The 24,650-nt window shown below is 34.0% G+C and overlaps 1 protein-coding gene across 3 annotated transcripts in view; it reads left to right on the forward strand.

Moving 5' to 3' along the window:
• Positions 1–24,650, forward strand: part of XRN1 (5'-3' exoribonuclease 1) — a 100,612-nt gene that overhangs the window by 22,331 nt on the left and 53,631 nt on the right. For all 3 annotated transcript variants that reach the window (XM_059920173.1, XM_059920175.1, XM_059920174.1), the window contains exons 13-22: positions 2,689–2,778; positions 4,592–4,748; positions 6,540–6,659; positions 11,760–11,929; positions 12,921–13,041; positions 13,132–13,230; positions 17,241–17,344; positions 19,631–19,762; positions 22,805–22,967; positions 23,674–23,787. In XM_059920173.1, the coding sequence (XP_059776156.1) occupies positions 2,689–2,778; positions 4,592–4,748; positions 6,540–6,659; positions 11,760–11,929; positions 12,921–13,041; positions 13,132–13,230; positions 17,241–17,344; positions 19,631–19,762; positions 22,805–22,967; positions 23,674–23,787 (1,270 nt within the window). The remainder of the gene's footprint in view (positions 1–2,688; positions 2,779–4,591; positions 4,749–6,539; positions 6,660–11,759; positions 11,930–12,920; positions 13,042–13,131; positions 13,231–17,240; positions 17,345–19,630; positions 19,763–22,804; positions 22,968–23,673; positions 23,788–24,650) is intronic.

A 24,650-nucleotide genomic window follows, 5' to 3' on the forward strand; every position in this document is an offset into this window, starting at 1 on the left:
AATGCTTATAAAGTGCTTACCAAGTGCCAGGCACTATTCTAAACATTTGAAAAATATTAACTCATTTATATTTTAATAATATAAACATATAAATATATATATATATAAGATGAAAATGTTAACTTGTTGTAATTCTCACAATAATTCTTTAAGATAAGTAGAATTATTATCACTTTAAAATAGAGGAAATTAAGGAATGAGAGGTTTAAGTGATTTGCTCGAAGTGACATGCATAGGTAGTGAGTGGCAGAGCCAGGGTTTAAACACAAGCAGTCTGGCTCCAGAGCCCATGCTTAACCACCAGATGAGGCTGCTTTTCTGTAAGTGAAATGAGAGTTTCATGAAATGCTGTGTACCCTTATTACATTAGCAAGTAGGACTTTTGAGACTTGAGAAATAACATATTTAAAATAGTATGCTTTTAATCCTTCTTTCCTTTGTTCTTATATTTCCTTGATTACAGTTAGATAGAACTGTAGTACATGCAGTTGACATTAAATGCTTAATTTGATAGGAAACTAGTCTTATGTTTTATTTCTTTTTCCTTTTATATAGTAAAATATAGACTTATGAAAATGAGATACTATCTGTTTGCCTAGCAAATAAGCAAATCTTTTTAAGTTGTTACATTCAATGTTGGTCCAGGAGTGGCGGTAGATTTCTTCCCTTAATTACTGGTGGAAATATAAATTGGTAAAATTATTTTGGAAACTACATATCCAAAAGCCTTTAAAATAGTCATCCCTTTGACCCAATAATTCTAATTGTTAAAATATCTTAAAAATATAAAGTTAAACACAGAAGAACCTTATCCACAAGGAAGTTTATTACAAAGGTTTTTAAAAGTAAAAAATTAGAAACAATGTACATGTTCAGTAAGAATGTTCACCATAATTGTCTCCACCTCCTCCTCATTACAATCACTATCTCTGCCATTTCCAGTGTTTCCAGAATATGCAGAACTGTTAAACTGGTACTTATGGAAAGTTCATAACAATTCAGAAAGATACTTTCAGTATATCATTAAGTACAAATTTTAAAAGCAGGATACAAAAATCATAATGCACAGTATCGTCTCATTAATACCTAAAAAAAAAGAAAAAAAAAAAAAACCTGGGCATAGAAAAGACATTGAAAAAAATACCAAAAGGTAATAGTGATTGGTATAAGGTGATAAAAATGCTTTTCGTCATTATCTGTATTCTCAGTAATGAGGAAATATTTCTTTTATAATAAAAAAGTAATGCATTTCATTTTAAAAAGCATAGCTCCCAGGACTTCCCTGGTGGCACAATGGTTAAGAATCCACCTGCCAATGCAGGAGACACGGGTTCAAGCCCTGGTCTGGGAAGATCCCACATGCCGCAGAGCAACTAAGCCCATGCGCCACAACTACTGAGCCTGCTCTCTAGAGCCCGTGAGCCACAGCTACTGAGCCCACGCACCACATCTACTGAAGCCTGCACGCCTAGAGCCCGTGCTCCGCAACAAGAGAAGCCACTGCAATGAGAAGCCCGTGCACCGCAATGAAGAGTAGCCCCCACTCGCCTCACTTACGTAAAACCTGCGAGCAGCAATGAAGACCCAGCGCAGCCAAAAATAAATTAATTTAAAAAACAAAAAAAGGGCTTCTCTGATGGCCCAGTGGTTGAGAATCTGCCTGCCAATGCAGGGGACACGGGTTCGATCCCTGGTCTGGGAAGATCCCACATGCCACGGAGCAACTAAGCCCATGCGCCACAACTACTGAGCCTGTGGTCTAGAGCCCGTGATCCACAACTACTGAGCCTGCGAGCCTAGAGCCCATGCTCCACAACGAGAGAAGCCACCGCCATGAGAAGTCTGCGCACCGCAAAGAAGAGTAGCCCCCACTCGCCGCGACTAGAGGAAGCCCACGCGCAGCAACAAAGACCCAACGCAGCCAAAAATCGATATATAAAATAAATAAATTTATTTTAAAAAAAAAAGCGTAGCTCCCAGAAATAATGTAGATCTAGAATTTTAAGTGTATCTCTACCTGAATTTTGGTAACAGACACTAACAAGGTTTATAGCCACTTTGGGGTTTAACCTAGAGTGCTCTTTTTTGCTGTGTGTGTGTGTGTGTGTGTGTGTGTGTGTGTGTAATGTGTGTGTGATTATTTTACCTTAAATGATGGTTTTTGAGAAAAAGGGATTAGAGGGAATATTGTTCAGTGGATATAGTGTTTTCTAGCTCTATAACCAGATTTTCAAAGTGTTTTCTAGCTCTATAACCAGATTTTAAGATCTGATTTCCTCCTGTGATTCTCTCAGGCATCCTCCCAAGTAAAGAAGATTCCCATCCCTATCTCTCATCACACCCTGAACGTTTAAGGAATTGGTAGTGCCACATTATAGAAAGCTTCATTAACTAAATCCTCAAACTTTAAACCAAAGACACAGTACATTGACTGAATAAATATGCACAGCATGTTTAAGTATTCTGATAGTTGATTTAGGAAAACTATAAGGCAAACCTTTAATCTGGCATGATGGAATTTTTTAAAAATAATATTTTGGAGTTTTTCTGATTGCAGTTTTTGGCTTATTCATTGATTAAATAAAACATGTGAGGCAGAATGTGATATCAGGAGATATCATGCTCTAAACACAGTGGCCTGTCTTCAAAAAATAATGTTATAATGAAAATATTCTTTTCTATTTTCAGTGACTTTCTGGCTGATCAAGCTGCATGTTATGTTCAGGCAATACAGTGGATTTTGCACTATTACTATCATGGAGTTCAGTCCTGGAGCTGGTGAGGGAATAAAAACAAAAAGTTTTGTCTTTATAATGGTTTGTTCTAGTGTAAACTCATTTGAGAATCTCTTTTGTTTTTATTTCTATTTATGATAGTATTTTTAAAAAGATACAGCCAAGTTTAAATGAAATACAAGTAATCTTTTTTTATATGAAAATACTTTAAAAAGACCCTTTTATAACAAAGATACTTCAAGCTATAGCAGATGGCCCATAATAAAAGCTCTATGTTAATCTAAGGATTTAAAATTTTCTGTCATAATGAAGTGTGACAAAGTCTTGATAATTATTGGGTCTCAGCAGTGGTTAAGTGGGATTGTTTATTATATTCTTCTCTACATTTTTATGTGTTTGAAAAAATTTTTCTATCAGGAGTAATTATTGAAGAATGGGTTATATGAATGTTAGACTGGGAAGGGTAAAGAAGAAAGGAGAAAGGAATTACTTGCTTTTCCTGGAAATAATAATAATTTCTCTCGTTTCCTATTCCAGCAAGTTCCATCTACATTTCCAAACCATCCACTGAAATAGAAAAAATAACAAGCCAAAATACGCGGCAGGGAAAAGCAGAGACTTTTAAGTGATGAGATAGCTTGTTTTGTTTTGTTTTGTTTTGTTTTCAGAACACCTGCTAGGCTCTGTTTTAAAGCACCAACAGCAAAACAGACCAGTGCAAAATAATGTGGCATTAATTTCACATGATTTCACTTACTAATAGCCTTTAAAAATCTTTGCAATAACTAACATGATTCTCAGGGCATCTCTGAAGAGTATTCTATGACAAAAATCCTTGATTTGCCATTTTTTAAGAGGGTGAGTATAAGTTATCCCTATTATATTACCAGGAGTTAAGGCCAGGCACTTGAAAAGCATGTTCTCATATAATCCTCACAACTATTTAAAGTAAGCATTGTTCTCTGCCTTTTACAGATGAGGATTAGAGAGGTTAAGTAATCTTTCCAAGATGACATATACCCAAGAATCAAGTCCAAGGCTATCTGATTCCCAAAGTCTATACGTTTTGCCTTGTTTCACATGCCATTCTGCCTCCTAAACTTCCCCACCCTTTTGAAGTATGACATAATTGTGGAATATAAAAATATTTCTTCATTGTTTTGTTGGTATCTTTAGTCAAACATTAAGAACATTGAAAGTTTTTTAAAAATTGTATGTTTCAAGTTTTGTAAAAATATTTTTTCTGTAGTTAAATGTGGGAAGGTATTAAAAACAAAAAAGTTAGTGTGTATGATTGATAAATGGTTTAATCCTTACCACAAACACAATATATATATACTAATGCAAAGATAAAAGTTCTTAGAACTGACTAGTAACAGCCTGTGAGCTCAGACTCACTGTTCCCTCTGTCCTTATGAGAGAAGCTCAGGCCCACATGAGCTAACTGAAAGCCTTCTGACTACCTCATTACTTCATTCTAAGAATCTATTGTTTGGAAGACTCACAGTCAACATTTTGGAAACTAAACAGCCATTATATTATTTACATATATAAATAATTAATAAATTATATATTATATATTTATATATTAAATATATATATCCTTGCATGCATCCAAATTTTGAGTGTGAAACTGCACTTTAAAAATTAAGGAAATAAAATATTTGTTGCCATCAAATGACCTAAATTTTGCAACATTGCTGATTTTTTATATTCAAGTAGCAGAATTATGAATGATTTTTTGTCTTTAGAATTATTGCCATGTGTTGTTAAAATAGAATATGGAAAAGTATATACTTACTATTGACCTCTTTCATAAAATTGCCAATTGTTTAAAACTCAGTTTTGTTTTATAGGTTTTATCCGTACCATTATGCACCTTTCCTATCTGATATCCGCAACATCAGTACACTCAAAATCCATTTTGAACTAGGAAAACCTTTTAAGCCATTTGAACAGCTTCTTGCTGTACTTCCAGCAGCTAGCAAAAATTTACTTCCTACATGCTACCAGGTGAGTTTTAGAATTAAATGTGTTTACAGTCTTTTTAATATTTAGGAGCTCCTCCTGCAAACTTAGAAACATCATACCCAAATTTCTTTAATAGTTAAATATATTTATTTTCAGTTTCAAATATAAGATTACTTAAACAAGTCCCTTGAAAAGTAATTGCTTGATTTAAAGTTAGCTTTGTTTTATATTTTATTTTTATTTATTTATTTATTTATTTGGTTGTGCCGGGTCTTAGTTGCAGCCTGTGGGCTCCTTAGTTTCAGCAGGTGGGCTCCTTAGTTGTGGCTCACCGGCCCCTTAGTTGTGGCATGCAAACTCTTAGTTGCAGCATACATGTGGGATCTAGTTCCCTGACCAGGTATCAAACCCGGGCCCCCTGCATTGGGAGCGTGGAGTCTTAACCACTGCGCCACCAGGGAAGTCCCCAAGTTAGCCTTGTTTTAAAAATGCAAACGAATTTCATAAGCCATTCAGAGCATAGCTTCTTTATTTTCAGTATCTTTAAGCACATCTTCAATTTGTCTCTGCACTGATGAAAGTAAACTGAGATAGGCAAAATCCGAAGCCATCTACTTTGTCCAAACGTTTACAGATTTCATTTCAGTTCTCTTTTACCCTCTACCTATTAGAATACAGATGATTCTAATAAGTTATTTATATCAACAAAAGAATTACCTCAGTTTATATTTGGATTTTAAGCATTTCATTTACCAAATTGTGGAATAAAAGGCTTTTCTCTGGTTAACATATTTCACATAACAGGAGAAAGATATTTCAGGGGTGATTGAGTCACCAAAATTACACTAAGCCTGCTAAGCTGATTCTGAGAGTAAACTTCATTTAGTTCTTCTAGAGCATCAATCTCTTCTTCTAATTCCATGGTCTGGTACCAGGAACTGGAGTAGACACATATAAACACAAACACACACACCTGCCTTCACTGCTTGAACAGTATCAGGCTTCTTTCTGTATCTTTCTGAAACTTAACCTGTCCTTCATCCTGGCCCCTGGCCTTCCTTTCTTAAGTTTCTTTGATGCTTTTTTCCTACCTTCACATACATTAAGGATTGATGCTCAACCACTCTGGACCAGTAACCATGTAGGGTTTTATAGCCACATCTGTTTTGATTGTTCTGTGCTCATGACTTGCTGATTATTAAATACTTTGAATATTACCTTGAGAAATATGCTGTTTCTTTAAATTTTTTATATCATAATCTTCCATATTCCTTTCCTAGAAGACATCTTTAACTTTCTTTATCTACTTCTGTTATAAAATCTCTAATAAAAACGTCATATTGAACTTCTTATCTTTGCTATTGGTAGTAAAGAGATTTTGGATTTCAGGATTTTTTTTCTTTTTAAATTATCTTAGTTCTTATATAACTTAATAAAATCAGTTGATTAGGCATGAAAATAAATTGCCTAAGGTTAAAAATGGAGTGTGTGAAATGAACTGAAGTCTGAATGGGAAAACAATTTAGATAGGCCTTGTAAAGTGAAAAGACAATAAAAGATAGAAATGATAAAATTCTGAGTAAAGATAGTTTTGCTACATAATTAGGTTAGTGGAACAGGAAAGTGGTGAACGGTGTTGAAATTAGAAGCCTCATACTTGAAAATCAAAATATTACAAGTATATTACAGCATATCTAAGATGTGAAAATTTACTTTTGCTTTGCTTAGAAATTTTAAACTGTAACAATTGAGGAAATATTATACATATATTAACAGAAAGCTACATTGATATTAGTTGTTATATTTCTATTACACTATTTTATATTTTCACAGCATTTGATGACCAATGAAGACTCGCCAATTATAGAATATTATCCACCTGATTTTAAAACTGACCTAAATGGGAAGCAACAGGAATGGGAAGCTGTGGTTCTAATACCTTTTATTGATGAGGTCAGTGCATGAAATAGTTATATGTACATGTATATTTTAATCAGATATTATTTCACATAAATTAATAAGCAGTGGATTTTAATTACCATTTGTGTTTTGTTAATGAGTTTTAACTACTCTCATCTTCATTATGTGCATCAAAACTTGTAGGTATGCTAATTATAAGAAAGCTGGCATTGCTTTACTAATAGTAGACAAAGTAGGCTTCAGAACAAGGAGCATTACCAGAAATCAAAGGCTTGAATAACACTGTAAACTTACTCAACCTCATTAATATATGTAGAACACTGTGCCCAACAACTAAAGAATGCACATTTTTAAGTGAAAGAACATTCACCAAGATTATTTGGTGAGACATAAAACATGTCTGAATAAATTTAAAAGGGTTGAAATTATAAAGAGAATGTTCTCTGACCACATGGAATTAAATTAAAAATCAGTAACAACTCTCTGGGAAGTTTACAGATATTTTGAAATTAAATAACACACTTCTAAATAATCCATAGATTAAATTAAAAGGGATATTTGAAAATACTTTATCTGAATGATAATGAGAACACATATCATAATCTATGATAAAGCTAAAGCAAGGCTTAAAGGGAGACTTAAGGTTCTAGATGCTTATGCTAACCAATAAGACATTTTAAAATAAATTAAGCTTCCTACCATAAGAAGCTAGAAAAACAAGAGCAATTTAAATCCAAACTAAGCAGAATGAAGGAAATAAAAAAGATAGCAGAAATCTATGGAAAATGAACAAACAATAGAGAAAAATCAATGAAACCAAAAGTTGGTCCTCTGAAAAGATTAATAAAATTGATAAATCCTAGCTAGACAGATCAAGAAAGGCTGAAAAAAGCCAGAGCACAAGGGGAGAACACATAAATTGCCAATATTTGGAATGAAAGAAGAGGTGTCCTATAAACTCTATAGCTATTAAAAGAATCAGTAAGGGATATTGTGAACAATTTTATGCCAACGAATTCAGCAACCTAAGTGAAATGAACACAGTTCTTTAAAGACACAATTTAGCAAAACTGACCCAAAAAAATGTAAAAATCTGAGTAGTCCTATACCTTTTAAAGACATTTAGTTTCATGATTTAAAATCTTCTCACAGAGAAAATTCTAGGTTCAGATGTCTTGACTTGTGAATTCTAGCAAGCATTCAAGGAAGAAATAATACCAATTTTACACAAACTTTGAGAACATAGAAGAGGAATAATCACTTCCCAATATATTTTTTTAGACCAGCATAATGCAGATACCCATAGTAAATGATGTTACAAGAAAAGAAAATTACTTGCTAATATCCCTCCTAAAAGTAAATGCAAAAACGTTTAACAAAATAAAGCCAGATGGGATCCAATAATATGTTAGAAGGATAATACTCATAACCAAATGTCATTTGTTTTAGAAAGACAGTGTTGATTTGCGATGTGATTTACCACACTATCAGTATTCAACATCCAATTTTAATAGAAACGCTCAACATACAGTACTAGAAATAAGAGGACACTTCCTCAACCAGATAAAGTGCATCTTAAAAAAACTTACTGCTAACAATATACTTAATAGTAAAATTTTGAATGTTTTCTCTGTAAAATCAAGGGTAAGACAAGGATGTTTAGTCTAACCAATTCTAATACTGTCCTGGAAGTCCAGTGTATTAAGTCAAGGAAAAGAAATAAAGGCATGCAGATTAGAAAGGAAGAAGAAAAATTGTTTTTATATGCACATAGCACTATTACATATATAAAAAATTCTAAGCAATCTTCAAAAAGATACTCTAACCAATAAGTAAATTTAGCAAGGTCACAGCATATAAAATCTATACAAAATTCAATTGTGTTTCTCTATACTAGTAGTAAACAATTGGAAAATATAAATTTTTTTAAATAAAAAGATTTTTATTCTGCTTTCAATAGCATTAAGATATATAAAATACACAGTTACAAATTTAACAGCATGCACACTGAATACTACAACAGTGTTGAGATATAGAAACCTAAATAAATGGAGGGACATACCATGTTCAAGGAATAGAAGATTTAGTATTGTTAAGATGTACCCTCTTCCCAAATTGATCTTTGGACTCAACATAATCCCAATGAAAAGGCCAGCAGATTTTTGTGTAGAAATCAGAAATCCTATTCTAAAGTCTTTATGAAATTGCAGAGGATCTAGAGTAGCCAAAGCAATCTATAGGAAGAAAAACAATACTGGAAGACTTTCGTTCTCTGATTTCATGACTTACCATGAAGCTAAAGTAATCAAGGGAGTATGTTACTTACATGGCAATAGACAGATCAGTGGAACAGAATTGAGTCCAAACATAGATCTATACTTGTCCAGTTAATAAATTTTCAATTAAGACATCAAAGCTATTCAATGGGTAAAGAAAAAGCTTTTCAACAATTGGTGCTGAAACAGCTGACTATATATGTTGAAAAAACCTGTACACTAGTGTTCAGAGCAACTTATTTGTGATAACCCCAAACTGGAAAAAATTTGAATATCCTTCAATGAGTGAGTGAATAAAAAAACTGTAGTACATCCATATAAAGGCGTACTACTCAGCAATAAAAAGAACTATTGATATATACAACGGATGGAAAAAAGTTCATTTGAGTGAAAAAGTCAATCTTGGAAGGTTTTAGATAGTTCCATTTATATAATATTTTTGAAATGACAAAATTATTGTAATATAAAACACATCAGTGGTTGTTAGGGGTTAGGGTTGGGGATAGGGTGTGACTATAAAGGGATAACATGAAGGGGTTTCTTTATGATGATGTGACAGTTCTGTATTCCAGTTTTAGTGGTGGTTACATGAATCTATACATATGGTAAAAATTCCATAGTACTGTATACACACACAAAATTTAGATATAAAAACTAGTGAAATCCGAATAAATCTGTAGTAGTGATGTACCAGTGTCAATTTCCTGGTTTTGATGATGTACTGTGGCTGTGTGTAAGATGTTTTCATTGAAAGGTACATGGGAACACACCATACTAATTCTGCAAATTCTTATGAATCTTAATGTTTTTTGCCACTGTACACAATGCTATGAAAAAAGGACTTGTGTGTTTATGTATTCTTTTTGTTTGTTTGTTTGTGTGTTAATGCATTCTTATATATCAGAGATTTTATTTTTGTAAGGTAGAATCCCCAAAGCAGGAATGCTTGGTTAATAGGAATGTGTATTTTTTGTTTTTCAAAAGTGTTCTTTTTCAAGAAGACTGGTCTAATTCACACCAGCAATATTTAAGTGCCTACTTCTCTGCTTTTCTAGTCCTGAATATTATTGCTTTATTTAATTTTGATGATAAAGTCTACTGATGATAAAGAATGCCATTCATTCAAATTTATTTTTCCCTGATTCCTAATTTAAGTATATTTTTATGTATGTTTGTCTTTTGCATTTTCTCTTTTGTAAATTGTCCGTTTATATCCTTTTCCTCATTTTCTTTTTTTGATTTTGAACAACTCTTTTTATATTAGGAATATTTTTCCCCAGTGTGGCATTTGCCTGTTGATTTTTTTGTGACATCTTTTATCACATACATTTTCTTTTACTTGAAAAATGTCTTTTTCCTTAAAGCTGTTTGGCTTTTTCCTGCCTTACTTAAGAGTTTTTCACTCCAAATTATCAATAATCTCCTAGATTTTTTCCCATTATTTTTGTTGTCTCATTACTCTGATACTTGCTTTTGTATATGGTATGATATTGGAAAGTATATGTGCTTTCTATCCCAGCTGGATAGCTAGTTATGACAAAAACATTATTTAAATATCTGAAATACTATGTTTGACATAGATTTGGATTTGTTTTTGAACTCTGTTTTGTTCTTCTGGTCTGTGGGTCTCTTGTGGTGTCAATACTTAAGTGTTTTGCTTACAGATAGTTTTATAAAAAGTGATAGGATCTGGTAAGACAAGTTCCTGGTAACTTTTTGCAGCTCACACATTCATCCTTCCAATATGAACACTAACGTCATTTTGTCCTTTAAAAAGAAATATTTTAAACCATTGTGATTTGATTGGAATTATGTTAAATACAAAAGATAACTGGGGGCTTCCCTGGTGGCGCAGTGGTTAAGAATCCGCCTGCCAATGCAGGGCACACGGGTTCGAGCCCTGGTCCCGGAAGATCCCACATGCCGCTGAGCAGCTGGACCCGTGAGCCACAATTACTGAGCCTGCGCGTCTGGAGCCTGTGCTCCGCAACAAGAGAGGCCGCGATGGTGAGAGGCCTGCGCACTGCGATGAAGAGTGGCCCCCACTTGCCACAACTGGAGAAAGCCCTCGCACAGAAGCGAAGACCCAACACAGCCAAAAATAAATAAATAAATAAAATTAAAAAAAAAAAAAAAGATAATTGGAAAGATGAACATACCTATACCATTGTACAATTTGTAAAGTAAGAGATTAATGAGCAGTGAATTAAGATAAATTATAGGGCTTCCCTGGTGGCGCAGTGGTTGAGAATCCACCTGCCAATGCAGGGGACACGGGTTCGAGCCCTGGTCTGGGAAGATCCCACATGCCGCGGAGCAACTAAGCCCGTGAGCCACAACTACTGAGCCTGCGCGTCTGGAGCCTGTGCTCTGCAACAAGAGAGGCCGCGACAGTGAGAGGCCCGCGCACCGCGATGAAGAGTGGCCCCCGCTTGCCGCAACTAGAGAAAGCCCTCGCACAGAAACGAAGACCCAACACAGTCATAAATAAATAAATAAAAAAACAAAACAAAACAAAAACAAAAAAAACAAAAAAATAAAAGATAAATTATAATTACAATCAATTCATATTTAAATTTTGATTTTCTGCTGATTTTATCCACACGTTAGTGATTGCTGTTGGAGTAATAGTTTCAGAGGAATTTGTAGTGACAAGCAGTATTCTAGGGCCCTTTGAAACAAGAATAGCACATCAGTTTTTCATGTAATGAAATGGAAAAGAATTGTATTAGTTAAGATTTTTGTTTTTCAAGAACACAAATAGTAATTCTGTATTCCGAGGGAAAAGATTTATTCTGTATGTTGAGATTACAGAATTTTTGTATTTTTAACCCCTCTCTCCAATCTTTATATTCAGAAGCGATTGTTGGAAGCCATGGAGACATGCAGCCACTCCCTCAAAAAAGAAGAGAGGAAAAGAAACCAACATAGTGAGTGCCTAATGTGCTGGTATGATAGCGAGACAGAGTTCACATACCCCTCTCCGTGGCCAGAAAAGTTCCCTGCCATAGGACGATGCTGCGCAAGGTAATGTTGTTTGGTAATTTTTCAACAACAGAGAGCTCAAAAAAAAAAAAAAAAGGCAAGCTTTTGAATATCTACTTAGAGAATTAACAAATAATTTATGACAGTTGTAGTCAATTGATAATGAATTACATGCAACTTGCCAAGGATCATAGCATCTCTCTCTTTCTCTCTCTCTCTCGCAGTTGTTTCTGTAGTTCTCTGCTTTGGTCCAATTCTGCTTCTCTGTTTTCGTCTTCTGTTAAAGTTGTCCCCCCCCCCCCCCCCCCAGTACATATCTGTTCTCTCCCTCAAGAGGATGTATGAATTTTTGTTTCCATTGCCAGTGTCTGCTCCCAGCATTATTTGACATGCTATGACTTTGCCTCTTTTACTCCCCAACCACCCAACTGGAAAGAAGGAAAACAAGAAATAAAAGAGCTCCTCTGTTTCTTGCCTCAAACCTATTTCCACTTTCTCTTCCTCATTAAGATGTCTTCCTTGTTTTTTCTCTTCTCTCATCTTCTCTGCAAATAATATCTAGATGGCAGTTGTGTTGCAGATAAAGTAAACATTTCTCAGTTATGATTTTTCCTTTTGTTAAAGCAAAGGGAAAGATGAAATAGACATTATAAAATGTTTATTTTCCATTCTGGGTTTTGGAACATGGAGGATATAGAGATTTGTAGTATGTTTTGTATGTTCCTTTAGTATAAAAATCATGTATATATACATATATAATTTATATATTTTATATATTTTTTTATATATTATATATATATTTTTTTAATTAATGGGAAGAACGTCCACTCAGTATCTTACAGGCATGGTTGTGTCTGGATCAATACCAACGAAGAATCTGCTGCTCTATATTTTCTTTGTCTTAAAGGACGAATTGTTAATTCTCCTGTTAAAAGCAAGGAGGACTCTTGGAAAATACTGAAGGGAATGCTGAAAACCTGTGATTGCTTGTAATGTATGAATTTTAAATTAAGTGCCTCCATTTATTTTCTAGGTATAAAATAATATCATTAGATGCTTGGCGTGTAGACATAAGCAAAAACAAAATAACCAGGGTTGACCAGAAGGCATTATATTTCTGTGGATTTCCTACTTTGAAACACATCAAACACAAAGTCAGTGGTTATTTAGTTCAAAATTTTTTCACTTTATTGAATGTGAAGTGATTATGGAGAAAAAATTAAATTCTATGACTTCTTTTAAAGTTTTTTTTGAAGAAAAGTGGGGTTCAAGTATTCCAGCAAAGCAGTCGTGGAGAAAACATGATGTTGGAAATCTTAGTGAATGCAGAATCAGATGAACTTGTAAGTATTTTCTTCATTATATATTTCTTTGGTGCTTATTATGCGTAAAACTGTTTTAGCTGCAACATGTTTTCCAAAGTGGTATAACATGTAGTAACTCCAGAAGTTCACAGGAAATAAGGATAAAGTAAAGAAACATTTACACAAATTAAAGGACATGTGACATAATGTGTCACATAATTGTGACATAATGAGCAAAAAAAATGCTGTAGGAATTGAAGAGGAGATGAGCCGTGTGAGCTAAATATTAAGTACAGATCTGTAGGTGAGAATAGGCTTGAGCTGGGTGCTAAAAGAAAGATTATCACAAAGAGGAAAAAGCAGGGGAAAGGTATTCCAGTTGAAAAGAGTAACATGAGCTGGGAGTTATAGTAAAAAATCAATGTGATACATTATCTTATTTTTTTTAACCTTTTTGTTTGTCTGAAATTTTTCTTAATACTTTTTCTTTTTTTGGAGTAAATGTGATGTATTTGAGGAGAAGGAATAGATAAACCTGACTGAAGCAGAGGACTTGTGTTGGGGAATAGTGGAAGATAAGGTTGAAAAAAACAGATTGAGGCCAGATTATGGAGGACCTTGAATACCAGGCTAAGGAGTTTGGACTTATTTTTTCATGACTGTTATCTTAAAATTGGTATTTTCATAAAGATTAGTTTGGTGGCAATATAGTAGACTAAAGTGCATAAAAGAGAAATGGAAGAAAATGGAAAAGCCTGCAAGTTGAGGTTGTGGTTATAGAAGCCTTAGACAATAAGGACATAAACTGTGGAAGTGCTAATAGATCTAGATGAACAGGACTAAATAAAATTCACAAGTTTCATCATTTGTTCAAAAATAGGGGATGAAAAGAAAAAGAAAATATTAAATATGAATCACTCTTAGATATCAGACTAATTAACTGAAAAACAATTACTGTTTATTGGAATAAAGAAGTTAAAATGGGAGAGGCACTGGCTTGAGGGGATTAATGATCAGTAATAGAATTTTAAGTTGGTGCTAGGACATTTAACTGGAGCTGCCCTTTCAGCCTTTCTCAACAGGGTTCCACAAGAGGTTTAAGCCCTCTTGCCCTAAGTCATCCATTCGTTTATAATAGATTAATTTACCTTTTGTGCATTTAGAATGGTACTAGTTATGTACCATCCTTGGAAGAATTGGGGAAATACGTAGTCAAAATTGTTTTTTGTGTTCTGTGGTTCAGATGAAAAACTTCAGTCAAGAAAGGCAACTTATACAAAGTTGAATACCTGGAGCTAGAGCTTGTAAGGCAATAGGGATATGTAGGGCGTTAGCAAGGAAGTGATGGCTGGGGCCTCAGGGCTCATTTCCTTGAAGAAAGGGAATTCTCAGGGTTCAAGGCCCCAGCATGAGGAAGTACCCATGGGTGGAAAGGGTGGAAAAGGAACCAGTAAAAGTTACATAGTGTTCAGAGAAGAAAGAGAATAATTCCCATGTTTAGTAGTGTCACAGAAGCATGGAGTAGATGGTACATACAGTTCAAGAAGAGTGAAAACTAAAATAAGGTCTGTGAATTTGTCCTTTGGGCATCATTACTGGACTTTGAGAATTTCATTCCCGTAGGTTGTTGGAGGCAGAAGTCCAATTCCTAAGTACTAATCCGGGACTTGTTAGGTGGGAAGTCGAGGTAGCAGGTCTTAAGCCCTTGGTTAAGAAGTTTATCATTGAAAAGAGGGCTAGAAACATAACTGTAGGTAAAGAAGAGGCAGCTCATTTAGCAAATCCGTACAAAAGAAGAGAGGTAGAGCTAAAGAAAGGAGCTCTTAAAGGCACTGTAGAGGGAAAGGATGTGAAGTAATAATGGATTGCCTCTCGGGCTTACAGGAAAGGATTAATCTAGGAAAGAAGGACAACTTTTCCTTCAAATGAAGGGAAGTATGGGAGAATGAAATTAGAAACAGATGTATAGAAGGGAAAAGGATAATTAAGGGAGCCTAGTTCTAATGTTGAAACTTGTTTTATTTATCAGAGTAGTCATTCTTTTGTATGTTCACTGTAAGAGATGTCTAAATATAGTAAATAAAATAAAAAGTTACCCCCAAAAGTCTAAAAATAGTCATCTCTATTTGTTAAAGAAGTATTTGCTAATAATGATTAAGCATAATGAAAAGAAAAAGTGTGAATCAAAATTTATATTTCACCTTCACTTTCTACCACAAAGTTGTTGTCTAACCAACAGTAATAATAATAATAATAATGTTTCCTTTTAAGAATTTTTACTTAAGGTATTATTCCATACAGAATATTTTTACAGTTGTCCCTCAGTATCCATGGGGCATTGGTTCCAGGACTCCCCACTGATACCAAAATCTGTGGATGCTCAAGTCTCTTATATAAAATGGTATAATATTTGCATATGACCTACACACATCCTGCCTTATACTTTAAATCATCTCTATTACTTATAGTACTTAATACAATATAAATAATTGTAAATACAATGTAAATGCTATGTAAATAGTTGCCAGCATTTGTTGAAACTTTCTGGAGTTTTTTTCTTTTTTTTTTTAAATATTCTCCATCAGTAGTTGGTTGAATCTGCAGATGTGGAACCCATGGATACAGAGGGCCAACTGTGCAGCATTTTATAGTTTACAAAAGCTTTTCTGTATATTATTTTATCCTTAAGTAAATATTGTGAGGTAGATGTTATAACTTCTTCTCATAAAAGAAAACTGAGACTCAGTGGGATTAAAGGATTTGCCTAAGAGTCCATAGCTGAAGAGAGGCAGAACCCAATTTTGGACCTGTGGTTTCTAACTTGAAATAAGTCTAGTGTTCTTATTTAATTATACCAACCACAAACTGAAATGAATTACGTTTTTTAGATTCTGTTTTATGCTATCTGATTATTTGATATGAAAGAATAATAGCCCTTTTCTAGACCTCTATGCTGTTCTTTTCACTTTTCTCAGTTTCCATGAGAAAAATAAGCTGATAATCATGAGAATAATAGAATCATAGAATTTTACAACTGGATGAAATTTTGTGAAGCAACTAATCCAGCTCATTAATTTTACAAATTAAAAAACTTAAATGGAGATTGGAAAAGGGACATTCACTCAGCTAGTTAGCAGCAGAACTAAGAACCTAGGTTTCTTGCTGAACATTATTTCTACTAATGTTGGCTATTATTGTGAACAGTAATACTCACATTATAGGTCAGTGTTCTTCTGTTTGATTTTACTGAAACCTGTTTTCTCGCCAAGTAATTTCATTTAGGATTAAAATCAGTGGGCCATCCTTCACTAATAACTGCCAGTGCTGTTGAAAAAAGGAGAAGGAGGCAAGCTTCCTAGGGTTGAGATGTTTATACTGCAGAAAATTACTTTTAAGGTGGTCATAGTTCCCTTCTAATAAGAAGAGATTGGCAGAGGGGAAGGTAAAGTTGGTAAACTTACACAGATTCCTAATAAATTAAAGAATAAAGAAAGGCAGATAAGTAAAAACAACTGAAAATTATTATTTTTTTTTTAAGAAAGAGGACTTCCCTGGCGGTCCAGTGGTTAAGACTCCATGCTTCCATTGCAGGGGGCTAGGGTCCAATCCCTGGTGGGGGAACTAAGATCCTGCATGCCGCGTGGCGTGGCCAAAAAAAAATTTTAAATAAAAATAAAAATAAATAAATTAAAAGGAAAGGGAAAAAAACAAAAATCTAAAAGAACAGAAATCCTGGAAAATGTACTAGAAAGACAAAGAGTAGTTGGCAATAAAGGCACAACTTAGAGAAAAGAAATTTTAAAAACTGAATTCAAGTGGATGGAATAATTAAGTGGGAATAAAGCGGAGAAGAGCAGTTACTAATAGGGAATAATTGGCCTGAGCCATCAAATAATATTTTATATCTGTTTTAATTATTAAGGCATGGTTTTTATAGATTTTAAATACACTGTTATAAACACAAGCCAGTTTTAATTATTTAATTTTACCTCTGTAAAATTCTCTCTTGGACCTAAAACATGAATGAACTTTTCTGCTTTTACTTTAAGAGTGTAGAAAATATAGCTTCATCAGTGCTCGGGAAGTCTCTCTTTGTTAATTGGCCTCATCTTGAAGAAGCTAGAGTTGTTGGTGTATCAGATGGAGAAACTAAGTAAGATTTTATTTATAATTTTTAAAGTTTATATGTGCTTTGCTATTTGTTGGCTTTTATTCATACATTTTAACTAATATAATATTTGTAAAATATTTACACTCTATAGTGAAAATGAAAGTCCTCTAATCATACCACTCCAGGTTCAACCACTATTGACAGTTTATTGTACATACCTTGAGATGCATATTTTTTTATTAGTATTTTATTTTATTTTTTAAATTAATTTTTATTGGAGTATAGTTGCTTTACAATGTTGAGATGCATATAATTTAGATGCATATATTTTTATTAGTATTTTATTTTATTTTTTAAATAAATTTTTATTGGAGTATAGTTGCTTTACAATGTTGAGATGTATATATTTTAGATGCATATATTATTTTTTCCCTTTTACCTTCTTTTCCTTTCAGTAGCTTGGAAGTTCTGTATCCTAATTCTTTTCTACCGGTTATCATTATAAATTAGCAAATATATTTCTCTTTCTGACAAGAATAAATAGCATATGTAACCTTACCTTTTCCATGCCTTTCCCAGGTTTCATTTAAGTAATATATTAAAAAACACGTATCTTCTATTCTAAAAATAATTTCTTAACATTTTATTCAAGTTCAGAATCATTTTATCGGTGATTATTTAGACAAGCTATTCTTTGTCATCTTTTACTTGGTCTGATATCTTGTTCTTTTGTTATTTTTCATGTCTAGAACTTTCTAAAGTAATTTTTTTTTTCAGAGAAAATGTGAGGATGTTAATGTTTTCTGAGTTATTACATATCCAAAAGGGTTTTTTTGTTGTTTTTCTCATGCATAGGTTTAGAGTTAGAGGCCTAATCCTTTTTCCTTAGATCTCTGCAAACGCATCTCAGTTGTGTTTTGTTGCGTAATTTGGTTGATGAGAAGTCAGTGCCAGTATGAATCTTGAACGTTCTTTTTTAATCATCAAAATTCAGTTCCCCTGCCTTTTTGATGAAGTCCAGTTTATCAGTTTTTAGTTTTATGGATCGTGCTTTTGGTCTAAGAACTCTTCACCTAGCCCTAGGTCCCAAAGAAGATTTTCTCCAAAAAGTTTTATAGTTTTACCTTCTCCTTTTACATTTAAATCCATGATCCATTTTGAATTAATTTTTATATAAGGTATGAGGTTTGGGTCAAGTTTCATATGTTTACCTATGACTATTGAATTACTCCAGTACTATTTGTTGAAAAAACTCTCCTTCCTCCATTAGTTTGCTTTTACACCTTTGTCAAAAATAAGTTGAGCATATTTGTATGGGTCTACTTGTGGGTTCTCAGTTTTGTTCCATTTATCTCTATGTCTATTTTTTATGCCCACACCACATTGTCTTGTTACTGTAGCTATGTAGTAAGTCTTAACCTTAGGTAGAGCGATTCCTTCTTTTTTTTTTATTTTTCAAAATTGTTTTAACTATTTTTGGTCCTTTGCCTTTCTATATATAGTTTAGAATAAATTTTTTTATATTTATAAAAATCTTTGAGAAATTTTGATAGGAATTATACTAAACTTATAATTGGTGGAGATTTGACATCTTTACTATGTTGAGTCTTCTGATCCAAATGGATAAATGAAGATCCATTTATCTCTCCATTTATTTTAATCTTTGATTTCTTTTATCACTATTTTGTTTCCTCAGCATACTGAACCTGTACATGTTTTGTTAGATTTATACCTACCTAAGTATTTAAAATTTTTTGGAGCAACTGTAGGTAGTATTATGTTTTCAATTTCAGTTTCCCCAGCTGGTATATAGAAATATAATTGATTTCTGTATGTTGAGTTTATATCCTAGGACCTGGCTAAACTTACTTCCCTGCCTTTTTTCTTAAAGTCCAAGCCAGTTATTTTGTAGAATTCTGAATTTACCTAGTTATTTCCTCTTAGTGTCATTTAAGTTGGTCCTCCATCCCACATGTTTCCTGTAAACTGGGAGTTAGGTATAGTGGCTTGATTAGAATCAAGTTAAACTTTTTTAGCAAAACTACTTTATTGAATTTGAGAGTATTAATTCTTTAAAAATTTATATTTTTATTATGTATTTAGTTTAATTTCTTATAAAGAATAGTAATCTGTTTTAAATTTTGATTAAAATTTTTTACAGGTGTTTGTTCTGAAATTCATATTACAGTTTTAAAAAAAGGAGGCTTTTTGTTTTTTGGTTTTTTGCTGTTGTACCATGTAGAAAAATCTTTTCACTTTGAAGACTCACACTACTAGAACTCTATATTAAACCACAAATTTGGGGGTAATATAATTTTAATTTTTAAGGTTTTACTTGGAAGAACCTGCAGGAACACAGAAGCTTTATTTGGGAAGAACTGCACCACCCTCTAAAGTGGTCCATCTTGGAGACAAAGAACAATCTAACTGGACAAAAGAAGTACAAGGAATTTCAGAATAGTGAGTGTCATAAATAGTATTTCATGTCATTGAACTAGAATGTGGTGGTCTCATGTACTTTTTTTTTTTTTTTTTTAAGAAATTCACGTTCTTTTATTTATTTATTTATGACTGTGTTGAGTCTTCGTTTCTGTGCGAGGGCTTTCTCTAGTTGCGGCAAGTGGGGACCACTCTTCATCGCGGTGCGCAGGCCTCTCACCATCGCGGCCTCTCTTGTTGAGGAGCACAGGCTCCAGACGCGCAGGCTCAGTAATTGTGGCTCACGGGCCCAGTTGCTCCGTGGCATGTGGGATCTTCCCAGACCAGGGCTCGAACCCGTGTCCCCTGCATTGGCAGGCAGATTCTCAACCACTGCGCCACCAGGGAAGCCCCTCATGTACTTATTTTTTAACTTATTTTCCACTTAGTGTGATTACTCTGAATACTGACTGCATCTTCATTTTATGGTCTAAAAAAGAAATGAGTTCTAATTTAAAATATAATCTGGTTAGCAGCAGTTAGAGCCTTGCCCAGTTTGTCACTAAAATACTTCATGATATACAAAAAAAAAAGAAAGAAAAGACATAATCACTTACACTAGGAATACACAGTTCATAAGTTGCCTGAATTTGAGAGTTAATTTCACTAACCATAAGGCCATTGAATTTCTTGGCCACTTGTAACTAATAAAAATAGGAGGGCATATTCTCCTTTGTTCTTCACCCTTCCCTCCTCCCTACTCCCCTACCCTCCCTACACCCAAGTCCTTTATGCTCTGAATTCAGAAATGCAAGGTCTATACCAACCAAGTAAGGAAGAAGCTAACCCTCCTTGGAATGCTGATTTGCAGGGTGCTTTGTGTCCCATGATCCCACCCTAACAGTACCTCTCCTTTTTCATCCGAACACTAGAATTCCCTAAACCAAAACAGAATAATAGAAACTGGCAGTGGCACATGAAATGGTGTTATAAATGTATATCCATCAGCCCTCCTGTTTAAACTGTAATAGCATCCATTGATAAATGGGAACTCAAGGAGATAACCTCTTCTACAATTATAGGGGCTAATACCAGGCCATAATATCCTTATTCAAAGATGATTAAACAGGAAATATGTAAAAAGACCATGAAAAGCTATCCAACATAAAAGGAGATGAACATAGCTGTCAGGGGGAGAAGTGGAGCATTTTTGGCCTCCCAGTAGTGTAAGTTAGATACCCCTGTCATAGCTCACATCATTCTGAATTTTCTTTTATAGCACATAAATAGAATCGTAATAATAAATTTATGAGTGTGGTTACTTTAATGACTCTTTTCATAGATATTAGGCTCCATAAGGGTAGGGAACATATCTGATTTTTTCACCATAATTTTAATTTTGCTATATAAAATATATGTATATATAATAACATTATTTAACTATATACTATGTAACTATATATAGTATATATTATATAATACAGATATATTTGTATAAACACATATACAAAAATAAAATTATGATTTCTATAATGAGCTCAGTAGATGGTCTGAATAGTAATATGGGCATACTGAAAACTGAATCAGTGAGCTAAAATATCAAGCTGAGGAATTCCTTCAGCACATAGTACAAAAAGCACAAAGAGCTGAAAATAGTATAGTCAGAATTTCTGATATCTATCTGATAGGAGTTCTAGAAAGAGGAAATGGAAAGGAGATAAGAAAATATCCCTCAGATCAGGAATCAGCACACTTTTTCTGTAAAGGCCAAATAGTACATACTTTAGGCTTTGTAGACTTTACAGTTTTTGTCACAACTTCTCAACTCTGTTGTTATATCACAAAAGCAGCCATAGATATTAAATAAATGATTGACTGTGTTCCAGTAAAATTTTATTTATAAGAATAGGAGGCAGTCTGGATTTAGCCCATTACCATAGTTTGCCAACCCCTACTTTAGACTGAAAAGGCCCACTGAATGCCCCTCCCTGTCAATCTCTATTTTCTGTCTTTCTGGATTTACCTATTCTGGGTGTTTCATATAAATAGAGTCACATAATATGTGACCTTTTGTGTCTGGCTTCTTTCACTTAGCATGTTTAGGGGGTTCATATACATTGTAGTATATGTCAATACTTATTTCTTTTTATGGCCAAATATTTCATTGTATGGATGTACCACCTTTTGTTTATGCATTCATCTGTTGGACATACGGCTTCTTTCCACCTTTTTGCTATTGTGAATAGTGCTGTTATGAGCATAGGTCTATAAATATTTGTTTGATTACTTGTTTCCGGTTCTTTGGTTACATACTTAGGAGTGGAATTGCCAGGCTGTTTGGCAGTTCTCTGTTTAACTTTTTGAGGAACTGTGAAACTGTTTTCCGCAGTGACTGCACTGTGTTACATTCCCATCAGCAGTATACAAGTGTTCCAGTTTCTCCACATCCTTTCCAACACTTCTTTTTTTTTTTTTTTTGGCTGCTTTGGGTCTTTGTTGCTATGCGTGGGCTTTCTCTAGTTGTGGTGAGTAGAGGCTACTCTTCGTTGCAGTGCGCGGGCTTCTCATTGCGGTGGCTTCTCTTGTTGCAGAGCACGGGCTCTAGGAGCACAGGCTTCAGTAGTTGTGGCACACGGGCTCAATAGTTGTGGCTCACAGGCTCTAGAGCGCAGGCTCAGTAGTTGTGGCACACAGGACTAGTTGCTCCGCGGCATGTGGGATCTTCCCAGACCAGGGCTCGAACCCGTGTCCCCTGCATTGGCAGGCGGATTCTTAACCACTGCGCCACCAGGGAAGTCCCCCAGCACTTCTTGTTTTCAGTTTTTTGTTATAGCCAGCCTAGTGGATATGAAACACAGGAGTTTCTTACAACTCTATGAGTTCTTATTTAATCTTACAGACTTTGGGAAAGGTAGCCACAGGATAATGCAAAAAGTCTTAAGTTAGGTACTCAGAACTGCTAGCATATTTATTTAAAGTTTATTTAAGCATTTGATTATGAGTTGGTAGTTTGAATGTGATTATCATCTTAGAATATATGCACACTCATACACATCTATATTTCTTTTTTATTTTTTCTTTGAGCTACCTGAGAAGAAAAGGAATAATAATAAATGAAACATCTGCAGTTGTATACGGTCAGTTACTCACAGGTCATAAATATCAAATAAATCAAAATGGTGAAGTCCGTCTAGAGAAACAGTGGTCAAAACAAGTTCTTCCATTTGTTTATCAAACTATTGTCCAAGTAAGTCTCCATCAGGTCTCAATTCTATCTTAATGTACACTGTTGCACACTGTATAAAGAAAATACTATATCATATTAATATGCAGCAATATATAATAGATATTATCATTTAATGTAATTTGCAAAATACTGTAGTGTTTAAAAGGAGTATAACATGCTCAGACACTCATTCTGTGTATGGTTAGGAAGCTTTTCTTTTGTATTTATTTATTTTTATTCTCAAAAAAGGTTTGCTTTAAATAAATTAGTAAATACAAAAAGCATTTGCTTTTGTATTTGTGATCTTAGATGTTGTAAGGGGACAAAGTTTTTTAAATGCATGTAGTGATCATGTAATTTGGGGGAAACAGTATAGCATAGTGATTAAGAGTACTGACTGAGTTGACTTCTCAGCCATGTGACCTTGGGCAAGATCACCTTCTTTCTGTGCTTTAGTTTCCTCATCTATAAAGTGGGACTAGTAATGGTCTCTGCCACAGAGGGTTGTCTTCAGGATGAACTGAACTAATAAATGTGTAAAGTACCTAGAAAAGTGTCTGGCATATAAGGAGATAATAAATTTTAGATTCTGGTATTGTTATGTAGAAAATCTTTACATTTGACGTTTGTAGACAGCATAGTCATAATCCCATAGGAAAAAATCTTGATATGCAGTCTATAGAAATTTTGACTGTGATGATTCACTTTTATATTTCATTCTACATAGGACATCCAAGCTTTTGACTCCCGTTTCTCCAATATTAAAACATTGGATGACTTGTTTCCTCCGAGAAGTATGGTCTTTATGCTGGGAACACCCTATTATGGATGCACTGGAGAAGTTAGTACCTGTTATTATTACTAATTAAATTTCTTTATGGTTTCAAGTTAATACAGTTATTTAACTTCTCTTCATTTAGGCATAAAATAAAATGTAATACTGAAGGGGAAAAAAGAAAGAGTTCATTCATCTAATTTATAAACACAATATTTGGCTACATATCTTTAGTGTTGAGCACACTGAGATCAGGAGGTGGTGGAAGAAGAATTCAGATTCTAATCTCTTTTTTCGTAGGTTTACTTATTGTGGTAGTATGGATGAAGCAATTCTGAAATTATTTTCAATGTATTATTGAGTTGATGAATTTATAAATGTGTTGATGTTTTGGGAAACTCCAGCTCTTACATGGGAAAAGGTACTTGTAAGTATAGAACAGGAGAATGCAAGAAAGAACCTGTGGGGACAGATTAGAATTGGAGGTATTAATGTGAACTCATGATTGCTAAAATACTTTATACGGGTGTATGTGTATGTATATAGGCACATGTATATGGGTATATTTATGTATGTTTGTAGATAAATGAATGCATATGTGCCTATACATACATATATTTTCTAGCCCTATTTGTTCATAAGGATTGGAAGCAAAGACACCCTGGTAGCATGTAACACTCCGATCTTGATCTCTAACACCATATCCCACTAAAAGGAACTGGCCTTCTCAGAGAAATGGCTGATTACAGGGCTGAGGCAGAATAAGTACAAGATGAGCCTAGAACCTCTAGTTATGCGGGAAAGCAAGGGGGTACTCACAAGAATGATGTGAGCATATCACAAACACAGGAACCAGGTTGAAGAGGCTCCTACCAGCCAAATCTGGGACTGTTTAAGTACCAAAATAATAGAGTACATATTGAATTATA

Source organism: Balaenoptera ricei, chromosome 4 (assembly GCF_028023285.1).
Source record: "Balaenoptera ricei isolate mBalRic1 chromosome 4, mBalRic1.hap2, whole genome shotgun sequence".
Lineage (NCBI taxonomy): Eukaryota > Metazoa > Chordata > Mammalia > Artiodactyla > Balaenopteridae > Balaenoptera > Balaenoptera ricei.